Below are 17,097 nucleotides of genomic sequence, written 5' to 3'. Positions count from 1 at the left end.
GACTGAAGGTTTACCATCAGTAGCATGAAGGTTTACCATCAGTAGGCTGAAGGTTTACCATCAGTAGCATGAAGGTTTACCATCAGTAGGCTGAAGGTTTACCATCAGTAGGCTGAAGGTTTACCATCAGTAGACTTACCACAAGGAGCTGATGCAATGTGGCAGTTAGGGTCTGCTGACTAATTAAAATGCAGTTCATTTAAGATCTGTGTTGATTAGACCCTCCAGTTCTGTCCCTGTTTATCTTATCATGGCTGTGGTAGTTAGCGGCTTGTTAGTGATGTTTTAGTCACCTACTGTACATGACAGACAGTACTATCAAGGTGATGCTAAAGCATAGCTACACTCGTTTCTTGTTGGTAACTAACTAGAGACATATGGATGTCAATGAAAGGAATTAGGATCTGGCTTTATGAGGTAATTCGTATGTAGAAATGCAAGCATACACAGTTCATTTGTATTGCTTATTTATGGCTTATGAATGAGTCATTTGTGGTGTGTTAGGGGCTAAGGTGATGTATTGGAACTGGACGGGCCAATCATTAATAATAGATCGCTGTCACCTTTTCTAAAGTTCTCACTTATGAATTGCAAATCAGGGGGAAAAACCACAAGAGGTATGAGGAAGTTAATTAAAAATCCCTTATAGATACTAGTACACATAATTTTATTGTAATAATTTCCCACTTTAATGATTTTATTCCATTCCATTCCATAAAAAAAGGTTTTATAAGTTCCACTGAGGAGACAAAACATTATGAACACCTGCTTTTTCCATAACATACACTGACCAGGTGAATCCGTGTGGAAGCTATGATCCCTTATTGATGTCACCTGTTAAATCAAATTCAATCAGTATAGATGAAGGGGTGAAGACAGAAAGCTTTTTAAGCCTGGAGGCAATTGAAACATGGATTGTGTATGTGTGCCATTCAGAGGGTGAATGGGCCAGACCAAAGTTTGAAGTGTTTTTGAACAGGGTATGGTAGTAGGTGCCAGGCGCACTAGTTTGAGTGTGTCAAGAACTGCAACACTGTTGGGTTTTTCACATGCAACAGTTTCCCGTGTATCAGGAATGGTCCACCACCCAAAGGACATCCTGCCAACTTGACACAATTGTGGGAAGCATTGGAGTCAACATGGGCCAGCATTACTATGGAACACTTTCAACACCTTGAAGAGTCCATGCCCCGACGAATTGAGCCTGGTTTGAGGGCAAACGGGGGGGGGCAACTCAATATTAGGAAGGTGTCCCTAATGTTCTATAGAGTCAGTGTATATTTAATGTCTGGATTTGAAGCGGTTTCTCTCCAAGCCTTTAATATAAACTAAATACCAAATTGATTTCTGGTTATCTTCTAATGGGCAAATAATTAGTGCTTCTTCCAAATGCACTGGGTCCAAAAGGATACTTTCACATTGAATTTTAATGAAATAAAGAAGCACGATTCAATGAACTAAAATTAACTTGACAATAATCACCAGCCGAGCTCTCGATCGAAACAACATTCAGATGTAAAGAATAAACACACCTCTAACAGAACACACACCTCTAACAGAACACACCTCCAACAGAACACACACCTCTAACAGAACACACCTCCAACAGAACACACCTCCAACAGAACACACCTCCAACAGAACACACACCTCTAACAGAACACACCTCCAACAGAACACACCTCCAACAGAACACACCTCCAACAGAACACACCTCTAACAGAACACACCTCCAACAGAACACACCTCCAACAGAACACACCTCTAACAGAACACACACCTCTAACAGAACACACCTCCAACAGAACACACCTCCAACAGAACACACACCTCTAACAGAACACACACCTCCAACAGAACACACCTCCAACAGAACACACACCTCTAACAGAACACACCTCCAACAGAACACACCTCCAACAGAACACACCTCCAACAGAACACACACCTCTAACAGAACACACACCTCCAACAGAACACACCTCCAACAGAACACACACCTCTAACAGAACACACCTCCAACAGAACACACCTCCAACAGAACACACACCTCCAACAGAACACACACCTCCAACAGAACACACACCTCTAACAGAACACACCTCCAACAGAACACACACCTCCAACAGAACACACACCTCTAACAGAACACACCTCCAACAGAACACACCTCCAACAGAACACACACCTCTAACAGAACACACCTCCAACAGAACACACCTCCAACAGAACACACACCTCCAACAGAACACACACCTCCAACAGAACACACACCTCTAACAGAACACACCTCCAACAGAACACACACCTCTAACAGAACACACCTCCAACAGAACACACCTCCAACAGAACACACACCTCTAACAGAACACACCTCCAACAGAACACACCTCCAACAGAACACACACCTCTAACAGAACACACCTCCAACAGAACACACCTCCAACAGAACACACCTCCAACAGAACACACCTCCAACAGAACACACCTCCAACAGAACACACCTCCAACAGAACACACCTCTAACAGAACACACCTCCAACAGAACACACCTCCAACAGAACACACCTCTAACAGAACACACACCTCTAACAGAACACACCTCCAACAGAACACACCTCCAACAGAACACACCTCCAACAGAACACACACCTCTAACAGAACACACCTCCAACAGAACACACCTCCAACAGAACACACACCTCTAACAGAACACACCTCCAACAGAACACACCTCCAACAGAACACACCTCCAACAGAACAACACAGAACACACCTCCAAACACACTCTAACAGAACACACACCTCCAACAGAACACACCTCCAACAGAACACACACCTCTAACAGAACACACCTCCAACAGAACACACCTCCAACAGAACACACACCTCCAACAGAACACACACCTCCAACAGAACACACACCTCTAACAGAACACACCTCCAACAGAACACACACCTCCAACAGAACACACACCTCTAACAGAACACACACCTCCAACAGAACACACCTCCAACAGAACACACACCTCTAACAGAACACACCTCCAACAGAACACACCTCCAACAGAACACACACCTCCAACAGAACACACACCTCCAACAGAACACACACCTCTAACAGAACACACCTCCAACAGAACACACACCTCTAACAGAACACACCTCCAACAGAACACACCTCCAACAGAACACACACCTCTAACAGAACACACCTCCAACAGAACACACCTCCAACAGAACACACACACTCTCTCCAACAGAACACACCTCCAACAGAACACACCTCCAACAGAACACACACCTCCAACAGAACACACCTCTCCAACAGAACACACACCTCTAACAGAACACACCTCCAACAGAACACACCTCCAACAGAACACACCCTCTAACAGAACACACCTCTAACAGAACACACCTCCAACAGAACACACCTCCAACAGAACACACACCTCTAACAGAACACACACCTCTAACAGAACACACACCTCTAACAGAACACACACCTCTAACAGAACACACCTCCAACAGAACACACCTCCAACAGAACACACCTCCAACAGAACACACACCTCTAACAGAACACACACCTCTAACAGAACACACACCTCTAACAGAACACACCTCCAACAGAACACACCTCCAACAGAACACACCTCCAACAGAACACACACCTCTAACAGAACACACACCTCTAACAGAACACACACCTCTAACAGAACACACCTCCAACAGAACACACACCTCTAACAGAACACACCTCCAACAGAACACACACCTCTAACAGAACACACACCTCTAACAGAACACACACCTCCAACAGAACACACACCTCTAACAGAACACACCTCCAACAGAACACACACCTCTAACAGAACACACCTCCAACAGAACACACACCTCTAACAGAACACACCTCCAACAGAACACACACCTCTAACAGAACACACACCTCTAACAGAACACACACCTCTAACAGAACACACCTCTAACAGAACACACCTCCAACAGAACACACACCTCTAACAGAACACACACCTCCAACAGAACACACACCTCCAACAGAACACACACCTCCAACAGAACACACCTCCAACAGAACACACACCTCTAACAGAACACACCTCCAACAGAACACACACCTCCAACAGAACACACACCTCTAACAGAACACACCTCCAACAGAACACACACCTCTAACAGAACACACCTCTAACAGAACACACCTCCAACAGAACACACACCTCTAACAGAACACACCTCCAACAGAACACACACCTCTAACAGAACACACCTCTAACAGAACACACCTCCAACAGAACACAAACCTCTAACAGAACACACCTCCAACAGAACACACACCTCTAACAGAACACACACCTCCAACAGAACACACCTCCAACAGAACACACACCTCTAACAGAACACACACCTCTAACAGAACACACCTCCAACAGAACACACCTCTAACAGAACACACCTCCAACAGAACACACACCTCTAACAGAACACACCTCCAACAGAACACACACCTCTAACAGAACACACCTCCAACAGAACACACACCTCTAACAGAACACACACCTCTAACAGAACACACACCTCTAACAGAACACACACCTCTAACAGAACACACACCTCTAACAGAACACACCTCCAACAGAACACACCTCTAACAGAACACACCTCCAACAGAACACACCTCTAACAGAACACACCTCTAACAGAACACACCTCTAACAGAACACACCTCCAGCAGAACACACCTCTAACAGAACACACCTCTAACAGAACACACCTCTAACAGAACACACCTCTAACAGAACACACCTCTAACAGAACACACCTCCAACAGAACACACACCTCTAACAGAACACACCTCTAACAGAACACACCTCTAACAGAACACACCTCCAGCAGAACACACCTCCAACAGAACACACCTCCAACAGAACACACCTCCAACAGAACACACACCTCTAACAGAACACACCTCTAACAGAACACACCTCCAACAGAACACACACCTCGAACACACCTCCAACAGAACACACCTCCAACAGAACACACACCTCTAACAGAACACACCTCTAACAGAACACACCTCTAACAGAACACACCTCTAACAGAACACACCTCTAACAGAACACACCTCCAACAGAACACACACCTCTAACAGAACACACCTCTAACAGAACACACCTCCAACAGAACACACACCTCTAACAGAACACACCTCCAACAGAACACACACCTCTAACAGAACACACCTCCAACAGAACACACCTCTAACAGAACACACCTCTAACAGAACACACCTCTAACAGAACACACCTCTAACAGAACACACCTCTAACAGAACACACCTCTAACAGAACACACCTCCAACAGAACACACACCTCTAACAGAACACACCTCCAACAGAACACACACCTCTAACAGAACACACCTCTAACAGAACACACCTCCAACAGAACACACACCTCTAACAGAACACACCTCCAACAGAACACACCTCTAACAGAACACACACCTCTAACAGAACACACCTCTAACAGAACACACCTCTAACAGAACACACCTCTAACAGAACACACCTCTAACAGAACACACCTCCAACAGAACACACACTCTCTAACAGAACACACCTCCAACAGAACACACACCTCTAACAGAACACACCTCTAACAGAACACACCTCCAACAGAACACACACCTCTAACAGAACACACCTCCAACAGAACACACACCTCTAACAGAACACACCTCTAACAGAACACACCTCCAACAGAACACACACCTCTAACAGAACACACCTCCAACAGAACACACACCTCTAACAGAACACACCTCCAACAGAACACACACCTCTAACAGAACACACCTCCAACAGAACACACACCTCTAACAGAACACACACCTCCAACAGAACACACACCTCTAACAGAACACACACCTCCAACAGAACACACACCTCTAACAGAACACACCTCCAGCAGAACACACCTCCAGCAGAACACACCTCCAACAGAACACAGAACACACCTCTAACAGAACACACCTCCAGCAGAACACACCTCCACTAACAGAAACACACCTCTAACAGAACACACCTCCAACAGAACACACCTCCAACAGAACACACACCTCTAACAGAACACACCTCCAGCAGAACACACCTCCAGCAGAACACACCTCCAGCAGAACACACCTCCAGCAGAACACACCTCCAGCAGAACACACCTCCAACAGAACACACACCTCTAACAGAACACACCTCCAGCAGAACACACCTCCAGCAGAACACACCTCCAGCAGAACACACCTCCAACAGAACACACACCTCTAACAGAACACACCTCCAGCAGAACACACCTCCAGCAGAACACACCTCTAACAGAACACACCTCTAACAGAACACACCTGCAGCAGAACACACCTGCAGCAGAACACACCTCCAGCAGAACACACCTCCAACAGAACACACCTCCAACAGAACACACCTCCAACAGAACACACACCTCTAACAGAACACACCTCTAACAGAACACACCTCCAACAGAACACACACCTCTAACAGAACACACCTCCAACAGAACACACACCTCTAACAGAACACACCTCTAACAGAACACACCTCTAACAGAACACACCTCTAACAGAACACACCTCTAACAGAACACACCTCCAACAGAACACACACCTCTAACAGAACACACCTCTAACAGAACACACCTCCAACAGAACACACACCTCTAACAGAACACACCTCCAACAGAACACACCTCCAACAGAACACACACCTCTAACAGAACACACCTCCAACAGAACACACACATCTAACAGAACACACCTCTAACAGAACACACCTCTAACAGAACACACCTCTAACAGAACACACCTCTAACAGAACACACCTCCAACAGAACACACACCTCTAACAGAACACACCTCCAACAGAACACACACCTCTAACAGAACACACCTCTAACAGAACACACCTCCAACAGAACACACACCTCTAACAGAACACACCTCCAACAGAACACACCTCTAACAGAACACACACCTCTAACAGAACACACCTCTAACAGAACACACCTCTAACAGAACACACCTCTAACAGAACACACCTCTAACAGAACACACCTCCAACAGAACACACACCTCTAACAGAACACACCTCCAACAGAACACACACCTCTAACAGAACACACCTCTAACAGAACACACCTCCAACAGAACACACACCTCTAACAGAACACACCTCCAACAGAACACACACCTCTAACAGAACACACCTCTAACAGAACACACCTCCAACAGAACACACACCTCTAACAGAACACACCTCCAACAGAACACACACCTCTAACAGAACACACCTCCAACAGAACACACACCTCTAACAGAACACACCTCCAACAGAACACACACCTCTAACAGAACACACACCTCCAACAGAACACACACCTCTAACAGAACACACACCTCCAACAGAACACACACCTCTAACAGAACACACCTCCAACAGAACACACACCTCTAACAGAACACACCTCTAACAGAACACACCTCCAACAGAACACACACCTCTAACAGAACACACCTCCAACAGAACACACCTCTAACAGAACACACACCTCTAACAGAACACACCTCTAACAGAACACACCTCTAACAGAACACACCTCTAACAGAACACACCTCTAACAGAACACACCTCCAACAGAACACACACCTCTAACAGAACACACCTCCAACAGAACACACACCTCTAACAGAACACACCTCTAACAGAACACACCTCCAACAGAACACACACCTCTAACAGAACACACCTCCAACAGAACACACACCTCTAACAGAACACACCTCTAACAGAACACACCTCCAACAGAACACACACCTCTAACAGAACACACCTCCAACAGAACACACACCTCTAACAGAACACACCTCCAACAGAACACACACCTCTAACAGAACACACCTCCAACAGAACACACACCTCTAACAGAACACACACCTCCAACAGAACACACACCTCTAACAGAACACACACCTCCAACAGAACACACACCTCTAACAGAACACACCTCCAGCAGAACACACCTCCAGCAGAACACACCTCCAACAGAACACACACCTCTAACAGAACACACCTCCAGCAGAACACACCTCCAGCAGAACACACACCTCTAACAGAACACACCTCCAACAGAACACACCTCCAACAGAACACACACCTCTAACAGAACACACCTCCAGCAGAACACACCTCCAGCAGAACACACCTCCAGCAGAACACACCTCCAGCAGAACACACCTCCAACAGAACACACACCTCTAACAGAACACACCTCCAGCAGAACACACCTCCAGCAGAACACACCTCCAGCAGAACACACCTCCAACAGAACACACACCTCTAACAGAACACACCTCCAGCAGAACACACCTCCAGCAGAACACACCTCTAACAGAACACACCTCTAACAGAACACACCTGCAGCAGAACACACCTGCAGCAGAACACACCTGCAGCAGAACACACCTGCAGCAGAACACACCTGCAGCAGAACACACCTCCAACAGAACACACCTCCAACAGAACACACCTGCAGCAGAACACACCTGCAGCAGAACACACCTCCAACAGAACACACCTCCAACAGAACACACCTCTAACAGAACACACCTCCAGCAGAACACACCTCCAGCAGAACACACCTCCAACAGAACACACCTCTAACAGAACACACCTCCAGCAGAACACACCTCCAGCAGAACACACCTCCAACAGAACACACCATTAACAGAACACACCTCCAACAGAACACACCTCTAACAGAAGTTTTGAGGGGAGAGAAAGTGTGTACAGCTCAAACCGAGACAGATTGCTGCATTGTTTTCATTCTCACATTCTTCTATTCAAATACTTTCATTTAATTTCTCACCTTTTTTCCTTCTCACTCTATCAAGAAGGACATCTCTGGGGTCCAGGTGTCGCCGGGGGTGTGTGTGTGTTTGTGTTGGAATGATGATGATTTTTTGTGCTGTTGTAATTATATCGTGCAGTTAGCAGAGTGGTGCGGCTGCAGTGGGTGATCAATCAGAGACTAATGAGAGGCCCAGAGACCTGTAGCAGACTGACTGCAGCCCATAGCCCCTCCACTCTGTCTCCACCCCACTCAGCTCCTAATCAGCCCAATACCATAGGAACGCTGGGAATGTTTGGAATGCTTGGCAGGGCTGGATCTACCACTTGGCCCTCCACCTTTAACCCACTTATTCCCACCCTCCTCCTTCCCACTCGGCTCATGTAGGCAAATTAAAGTAGTAGGGAATGTGATGCGGATGTATACCTGAAGCAGATGAAAACACTTCCATGAATATAAAATATATAAATGGAAGACATTAAACGGCAACAGAAGTGAGAATTAGCGCTGGATTTGGCGAGCAGCGGGTTCAGAAAAGGGTCGCAGTCCGGTGTAAAGGGTCACATGTAAAAGAGCGGGGAGATTGAAGGTATGGCTTAATGAAAAACAGGGAGCATCTAAAGGTGAGTTAATTAAGTGTGGGGGCCATTGTTTAATTTGATTTTCAAAAGGCCCTTCTTTCATTTGATTGGTCTGTCTTCCTCTTCATTCAGAGATGTATGGATGGACTGCTGATGCTGCTCTGCCTGTTGGACCCGGTGTTGTCGGTTCCTGGTTTATTATTAATATTCAATGCCAGCTGGGCTCCCGTTTGAATCATTATGGTGATTAGGAAGGTTTGGCCTTCACACGCCTACACGTAGGCAGGCTCTATAGAGCCGATTGGAAGCCATCGTATGATTTCTGATTTCCCTTTCACTACATAATAACCTCCAACACAACGGTGCATCAAATGTATTGATATGCCATCCCAGATGATGATGTGCCATTTCATCATGGAGAGGTTACTATACGTGGCTTTTGTGAATGATGATCGAGGTCAAAGAATGGAGTCCTAAATGTGAAGAATCAGAAATGGTCATGTTTGAGAACTGTTTGGATGATTGACTATAGACTAGCCTATAATGTCTAGGCTGTAATAGGGAGGAAGCTATTAGGGAATACAATGATAATATATATCTACACCAAATGTGTGTGCACAGCAGGAATAAGTGTAGGAGAGAGAGAGACAGAGAGAGAGAGAATGAGAGAGACATAGTGAAAGTTACTTTTAGCGCCTGGAAAAATTAAATGCATGAAATATTCATCAGATGAGAACCGCAGGCACTTTTTAATACATAGAATAAGATACCTGCACGCTGAAACGGGAGCGGGAGAGACAGAGAGGTGAGAGGGATGGAGATGGAGGGAACGGGAGAGGGAGAGACAGAGGAGAGAGGGATGGAGATGGAGGGAACGGGAGAGGGAGAGACAGAGGAGAGAGGGATGGAGATGGAGGGAACGGGAGAGGGAGAGACAGAGGAGAGAGGGATGGAGATGGAGGGAACGGGAGAGGGAGAGACAGAGGAGAGAGGGATGGAGATGGAGGGAACGGGAGAGGGAGAGACAGAGGAGAGAGGGATGGAGATGGAGGGAACGGGAGAGGGAGAGACAGAGGAGAGAGGGATGGAGATGGAGGGAACGGGAGAGGGAGAGACAGAGAGGAGAGAGGGATGGATATGAAGGGAATGGGAGAGGGAGAGACAGAGGAGAGAGGGATGGAGATGGAGGGAACGGGAGAGACAGAGACAGAGAGCAGAGAGGGATGGAGATGGAGGGAACGGGAGAGGGAGAGACAGAGAGGAGAGAGGGATGGAGATGGAGGGAATGGGAGAGGGAGAGACAGAGAGGAGAGAGGGATGAGATGGAGGGAACGGGAGAGGGAGAGACAGAGAGGAGAGAGGGATGGAGATGGAGGGAACGGGAGAGGGGGAGACAGAGCGGAGAGAGGGATGGAGATGGAGGGAACGGGAGAGGGAGAGACAGAGCGGAGAGAGGGATGGAGATGGAGGGAACGGGAGAGGGAGAGAAAGGGAGGGGGAGTTGATATGCTGCAGTCGATCCCTTGGGAGCAAAAGGAGTAAAGTTCTTTAGTGTGTAGGTGTAATGTCCCTTTGTAAAGCCTTCACCGGCTTCTGTAGCAACCTGGAGCACTGTCTGTGCTGCTCAGTGTTGCTCTGTGCAGCTCAATGGTTTACCATCAGGCTCCACCAGGCTGTAAAAGCTGCTCCTTGGTAACACACACACACACACACACACACACACACACACACACACACACACACACACACACACACACACACACACACACACACACACACACACACACACACACACACACACACACACACACACACACACACACACACACACATTGATTATTCCACTAGAATACAACAAACACATTGTTTCTCCTGTCAACTGTGTGACTGTGTCCATGCCATTGGAAGAGTGCTACATCTGCTTTGTGACAATATGTCCCTTCAAAACATTTGTTGTGCTGAGGGACTCTTTCACTTCATCCTCGAGGATTTTTGGATCTGTCAAACACAGTTCTTTCTCTTTCTTGTCAGATTATTTGTCTTCACTAGTTTGTGATACATTCTATAATGAACATAATGTAGATGTGTGTATATTTACCACATAATCTCCCACGTTATATGCACAGTATATTTATAGATTATAGTTTGTGGTGGAAATTTGGCAGATGGAAATATGAACTACAAACTGTCAATATTTTGTGTCGGATTAACTAACTTCAACAGCAACAAAAATTAATATAAACTTGTCAGTTGAAGAAAACTATTACCGTGCTTTCTGTAGCACAGCCTTTTATTTAGTTTATTTCTATTCCAGGAGAGAAACAAACAAGAAGTTAGTGGACAAACAAGTACCCAACCAACTAATAAGCAGTCTATCCCAGTTTGGCGTCCAACACCTGTTCCTCTTCGCACAATGAAAGAAATCTCCCACTAAAAACGCTTCTCGCGGAATTAGGCAACTCCCACATAAGACTACACTGTTCCATTTCTGTTTTAATTCGGGCACCGAATAAAATAAACAGGTTACAACATCTGTTACCGCCATACTTCACCGAATTCTCTGTCAGCAATGTCCATATGGTCACTGCCACTCTGTTTACTTAATGAAATGGAACATTTGAGGTTCACTACTTTCTGTAATTGGAAATAGTTAGATGAATGGTTGGAGCAGAGGAGACAGAAAGGGAGGAGGGAGGTGAAGTTACAGAAGGAGGGGGTAGAATGGTAATGAAGAAAAAGTGGAGAGAGTACTTTTTGTGTTGAGTTTGTCGCTGTCTGTGACTCGCTGTCTGTGACCCGCTGTCTGTGACTCGCTGTCTGTGACCCGCTGTCTGTGACACGCTGTCTGTGACCCGCTGCCTGTGACACGCTGTCTGTGACCCGCTGTCTGTGACTCGCTGTCTGTGACCCGCTGTCTGTGACCCGCTGTCTGTGACCCGCTGTCTGTGATTCGCTGTCTGTGACCCACTGTCTGTGACCCGCTGTCTGTGACTCGCTGTCTGTGACTCGCTGTCTGTGACCCGCTGTCTGTGACTCGCTGTCTGTGACCCGCTGTCTGTGATTCGCTGTCTGTGACCCGCTGTCTGTGATTAGCAGTCTGTGACTCGCGGTCTGTGATTCGCTGTCTGTGACCCGCTGTCTGTGACCCGCTGTCTGTGACCCGCTGTCTGTGATTCCATGTCTGTGATTCGCTGTCTGTGACCCGCTGTCTGTGATTCGCTGTCTGTGACTCACTGTCTGTGACCCGCTGTCTGTGATTCGCTGTCTGTGACTTGCGGTCGGGTTGAGAGGAAGTCTGTTTGACATACTAGGCTGTTTTGGCAGGTGGAGTCCAATGGAAGCCCAAAGAACTCTTATTACCTCGTTATTTTTTAAACCTCCCGTTTTGGACTGGACCTGTCAATGTACAGTATGGCTCATACATGCATAATAAACCATCTGCAGTCCTTTCACAGTGTGAAAAGGCACATCATCCTTACATTCTAACCTTCTATAATTTAGTGCATGATTTCTATGCGCTCGTTCCTGTCAGGTAGTGAAGGCGCGCTCTGAAGCAAGTGGGATGAGTGGATGCATGTGCCTGCCATTAGTTCAATTAATAACAGAATAAATCAATCAAATCCATAAACATCAGAAGTTAGACAACATCCGAAATTAGAAGTTAGATCTGTTATACCTCGGTAGTAGTTTAATCTCTCTCTTTCAATGCATTTATCTGCAGAACAGAACATCTTTGTTCGCTAAAGATGGCATTGTAGCCACACAAATACATTAGAAGATAATTGTCAAGACAATCAGAAATACTATGCTCACAACCTGAATCTCCTAACTGGTGTTGCTCACTGGTGTATTTTGTTAGAATTTTGGAATATATTGTGCAATAGGCTATAAGGTTTTTACCAGGCATGGGTTCATCCCTTTAACCTGTTTGTGAAGCGAGACACACATAACTTTGATGCGCTCGAGAAATGTACACTGCAAACTTTCACCCACTTTTTAGATCTGAAAATATCCGCCTTTATGTTGTCAACCATCCATCCAAATCAAATAATCATAAGTGTCCACCTTTTGTATTTCTAAACTTGCACACACGTTTTCCATGATATGGGTGATCCAATGTGGGCAACACAGCTGCTGTTGACTGCCAGCGATCGTCATTCATCACGTAGGCACAGGATTTAATCAACACACTTTCAAGGAGAGGACAATTGATGCAAACATATAAGTATACATTTCCCGTTGTATAAAATTACATTATCACTTTCGCTTGCACGTTTGCCATACTAGTCTGATGAGTCCTGCAACAATCAGACATGATGGACAATGTTGATTGGCAGGTGGAATAATGTCCAATTAGGTTTCAAGTTTAAAGTGGGAGGACGGATCAGGTCAGCACAGCCCAACATGCACACGACAATTGTATTTATTTATTATCTTTGTGCACACGCTACAGAGGCTCAAGAACAATGATGTGAGGACATTGTACACAACTGCAACATTTCCAGTGACTGGTTTTGGCTCCTGAGAGCAACTTTCAAACTACTGGCTGAAATGATACAAAGCCTATAAAACCTCTTTAAATGAGACAGAAGTGTACATGAGGGATAAGCCACAACTCTCACAGTTATATTAAAATGTGTTGGTAATGATAGATATTTTTTGATGCTGTTTTGCTACTTGTGTAACTGTTTGGAACTATTGGAGAAAATGTAATACTCACTTGGCATTTTGTTCATGGTCCCCCACAAACATTTTTCAGTTTTGTCTTAACGCACACACACACACATGCACTTGTATACTTGAAAACATACACACTTTCTTTCTCAAACACACACATGCAAATGAGTGGTACACACCGAGACACACACACACACACACACCGAGACACACACACACACACACACACACACACACCCCTGTCTTCCAGTCCGTTCTCTGGGCATGCAGCACTCACTCAGAGGTCATGTTAATTTGCAGACCCTTCAGGTTGTGTTTCTCCCCCTCCCTCCATTATCTCCTTCTGTCTCTCTCTCCTCCTATGACAGGTATATGTACTGTACGCCTGAGAGACATCTCCATTTCCCTGGTGAGATGGGCAGTTTCATCTTATTCTACACATTAAGGGAGAGAGAGACAGAGAGAACGGGAGGCAGAATGCAGCTGGAGAAATGTGATCAGACGCACGCCGCTCCGTCGACAGGTGACAGTAGAAATGAAAGGAAGCGGATCAGGATTTTCCATGTATAAATATTTCTGCTTCTTTCATTATTAATAATTGCTCTTGGGGATTTCTCCACACGTTGGTTCCCTGTCAATTAAGTGCACATCAATGGAGACAAGCTCACCTCCATTGGCCATCTCCTAGCGAATACAATGAACTCATTTTTCCCCGGGAATCAATTCTCAATGGTAGACTTCAGTAAGCTCATTAGGCTCTCGCCAGGCACAGTCTCCATTACGGCTGCATAATTACCACAGTATAACGGCAGTATTCCCTCCCTTCTTCTCCTCCTCCATGAACGAACAGAACACCTTCATTCTGGGGCCTGACAGTAATTATTGTTATGATACATCACCTGGGAGCGAGCGCAGCAGTGACTTCCTGTATTGTACCTATACGTACAGTACAGTAGTGTACTGCTGGAGAGAGGGTGGGTGTGTGTGTTTACGTGCTCTATGAGTCTGCTCACGTTGATAATAACAGATACAGGTATGCTATAGGTATTGACCTGTTGAGTAGTTGTTCTGTCTTTTTGTTTGTATCAGAATGTTTTGTGTTTTTGTTCATGCATGTTTTGTGGTGTGTGTGTCTGCTGCATGTATTTACACAGTGTGTGTTCTGTCTGTCTGTCTGTCTGTCTGTCTGTCTGTCTGTCTGTCTGTCTGTCTGTCTGTCTGTCTGTCTGTCTGTCTGTCTGTCTGTCTGTCTGTCTGTCTGTCTGTCTGTCTGTCTGTCTGTCTGTCTGTCTGTCTAATTATTTATCACTGTGTTTCCTTTCTCTCTGTGCCAGTTCGTCTTGTATGTTTTTCCAAGTCAAGCAACATTTTCCCGTTCTCCTGCTTTTTGCTATTCTCCTTTTTCTAGTCCTCCCGGTTTTGACCCTTGCCTGTTTCTGGACTCTGTACCCGCCTGCCTGACCATTCTGCCTGCCTTCACCACGAACGAGCCTGTCTGCCACACTGTATTTCCTGGATTCTGATCTGGTTTTGACCCTTTGCCTTTAGGATTAATAAACATTCTAAGACTCCAACCATCTGCCTCCTGTGTCTGCATCTGTGTCTCGCCTTGTGTCATGATGTTCATGGTGTGTCTACATGGTGTGTCTGCATGCTTGTGTAAGTGTAAGTGTGCTCATGTTGATAGAGAGACTGTTGTCCTTGCACCACACTGCCAGGTCTCTGATCTCCTCCCTATAAGCTGTCTCATCGTTGTCAGTGATCAGGCCTACCACTGTTGTGTCATCCTCAAACTTAATGATGGTGTTGGAGTCGTGCTTGGCCACAGAGTCGTGGGTGAAGAGGGAGTACAGGAGGGGACTACGCACGCACGCCTGAGGGGCCCTCGTGTTGAGGATCAGCATGGCCGATGTGTTGTTACCTACCCTTACAACCTTGGGGTGGCCCGTCAGGAAGTCCAGGATCCAGTTGCAGAGGGAGGTGTTTAGTCCCAGGGTCCTTAGCTTAGTGATTAGCTTTGTGGGCACTATGGTGTTGAATGCTGAGCTGTAGTCAGTGAATATCATTCTCACACAGGTGTTCTTATTGTTCAGGTGGGAAAGGGCAGTGTGGAGTGCGATTAAGATTGCGTCATCTGTGGATCTGTTGGGGCAGTATGCGAATTGGAGTGGGTCTAGGGTTTCTGGGATGATGGTGTTGATGTGAGCCATGACCAGCATTTCAAAGCACTTCATGGCTACAGACGTGAGTAGTCATTTATGCAGGTTACCTTCGCTTTCTTGGGCACATGGACTATGGTGGTCTGCTTGAAACATGTAATTATTACAGACTCGGTCAGGAAGAAGTTCAAAATGTCAGTGAAGACACTTGCCAGTTGGTCAGCGCGATAGGTTAAACCGATTTAAATGTTCCTGCATTGAAGTCCCCGGGTCACTAGGAGCGCCGCTTCTGGATGAGCATCTTCTTGTTTGCTTATGGCCTTATACAGCTCGTTGAGTGCGGTCTTAGTGCCAGCATCGGTTTGTGGTGTTTTTTTAGACTTAATATTAGGCATCACGCACCAGCTGTTATTGACAAATAGACACACACCCCCACCCCTTGTCATAGCTGTTCTGTCCGGCTTGGGGAACCGAGCCAACTGTATATTATCTGTGTCGTCGATCAGCCACAACTCAGTGAAACATAAGACATTGCAGTTTTTAACTTCTTATGGGCAGGTGGGATGGTAGCGTCCCACCTGGCCAACATCCAGTGAAATTGCAAAATTCAAACTTCAGAATGACAAAAATTTAACTTTCATAAACTCACAAGTGTCATACATCAAAATAAAGCTTAACTTCTTGTCAATCCAGCCGCTGTGCCATATTTCAAAAAGGCTTTACGGCAAAAGCA

General features: G+C 46.0%; 1 protein-coding gene across 2 annotated transcripts in view; it reads left to right on the top strand.

The window, feature by feature from the left end:
• The window catches only part of LOC115124479 (4-galactosyl-N-acetylglucosaminide 3-alpha-L-fucosyltransferase 9-like), a 30,951-nt gene extending 15,172 nt beyond the window's left edge, over positions 1 to 15,779 (top strand). The window contains exons 2-3 of one of the 2 annotated variants that reach the window (XR_010461209.1): positions 14,574 to 14,728; positions 15,614 to 15,779. Coding sequence is in view for 1 of the 2 variants with exons in the window: in XM_065010329.1 (XP_064866401.1) it covers positions 14,574 to 14,650 (77 nt within the window). In the remaining variant the exon portion in view is untranslated. Of the gene's footprint in view, positions 1 to 14,573 lie in introns of both variants that reach the window. The other variant, XM_065010329.1, reaches the window with a different exon arrangement.
• Positions 15,780 to 17,097: the final 1,318 nt, after the last annotated feature.

This window comes from Oncorhynchus nerka, linkage group LG26 (assembly GCF_034236695.1).
Source record: "Oncorhynchus nerka isolate Pitt River linkage group LG26, Oner_Uvic_2.0, whole genome shotgun sequence".
Lineage (NCBI taxonomy): Eukaryota > Metazoa > Chordata > Actinopteri > Salmoniformes > Salmonidae > Oncorhynchus > Oncorhynchus nerka.
Note: the sequence above shows the minus strand (reverse complement) of the source record. Positions and strands in the feature narration are given on the sequence as shown.